At 40.5% G+C, this 729-nt stretch overlaps 1 protein-coding gene across 4 annotated transcripts in view; it reads right to left on the bottom strand.

Moving 5' to 3' along the window:
- The window catches only part of LOC107632038, a gene marked incomplete at its 5' end in the record, with an annotated part of 6,667 nt that extends 6,140 nt beyond the window's left edge, over window positions 1-527 (bottom strand). For all 4 annotated transcript variants that reach the window (XM_016335669.2, XM_016335670.2, XM_021119986.1 and 1 more), the window contains 1 exon segment: window positions 458-527. In XM_016335669.2, coding sequence (XP_016191155.1) covers window positions 458-527 — 70 coding nt within the window.

Raw genomic sequence — 729 nt, 5'->3', positions numbered from 1 at the left:
TCTATACATTTCAGCTCCAACAAGAGGTATAAACTTTAAATGTTCTTTAGCTACCTTCTAAGTTCTACCACAACAAACCACGTTCAACAAGAAAAATTCGACAACAAGGGTTCATATCCACAAGCATTAGCAATAACCAAAGCAACTAAAAGCAAAGAAAAAGTGTCTTGAGGTACGCAATGCACATATCCACTTAGCACACAATGAGCACTGAGACTTCACTAGATCCAGTTCTAATAGCAACCAGCCAACCACAACAATAATCCTCTTAGCTCTGAAAATTCTAACCCGAGTTCAAACCTCAGGGGCTATCAGCTATTCAGCAGAACAAAGATAATTCACATTGGGAAAAAATTTTACTGAAATCGTGAATATTTGAGGCCAAAACGAAAACCCTAATTTGGAGAAGAGTTGATGAGAGTGAACGCGTGAAGCAGAGAGAGAAAGTAAGTAGTACCTGGCAGCAGGTGTGGGATCAACGGTGCCGCCGGAGCTGATAACTTCTTCTCTCATCTCTCTCTCTCTCTCTCAACTTTCTCAATTTCCGAAGTAAATGAAATTCATGGTGTGGGAGAGAAACAGTGGGAATAATAGCAGCTTCGCTAATACGATCGAGTGTTAGCGCGTGGCCCCCATTGCGATTACGAATGTCAATACCATGCCAATGTAATGGGCCACTGGTTTTTCTTTTTTCCCTTAGAAGGTCATGTTAAAAGTTAAAATATTTGT

Source organism: Arachis ipaensis, chromosome B03, assembly GCF_000816755.2.
Source record: "Arachis ipaensis cultivar K30076 chromosome B03, Araip1.1, whole genome shotgun sequence".
Lineage (NCBI taxonomy): Eukaryota > Viridiplantae > Streptophyta > Magnoliopsida > Fabales > Fabaceae > Arachis > Arachis ipaensis.
The sequence above is the reverse complement of the archived record's forward strand: the minus strand, read 5'-3'. Positions and strand labels throughout refer to the sequence as shown.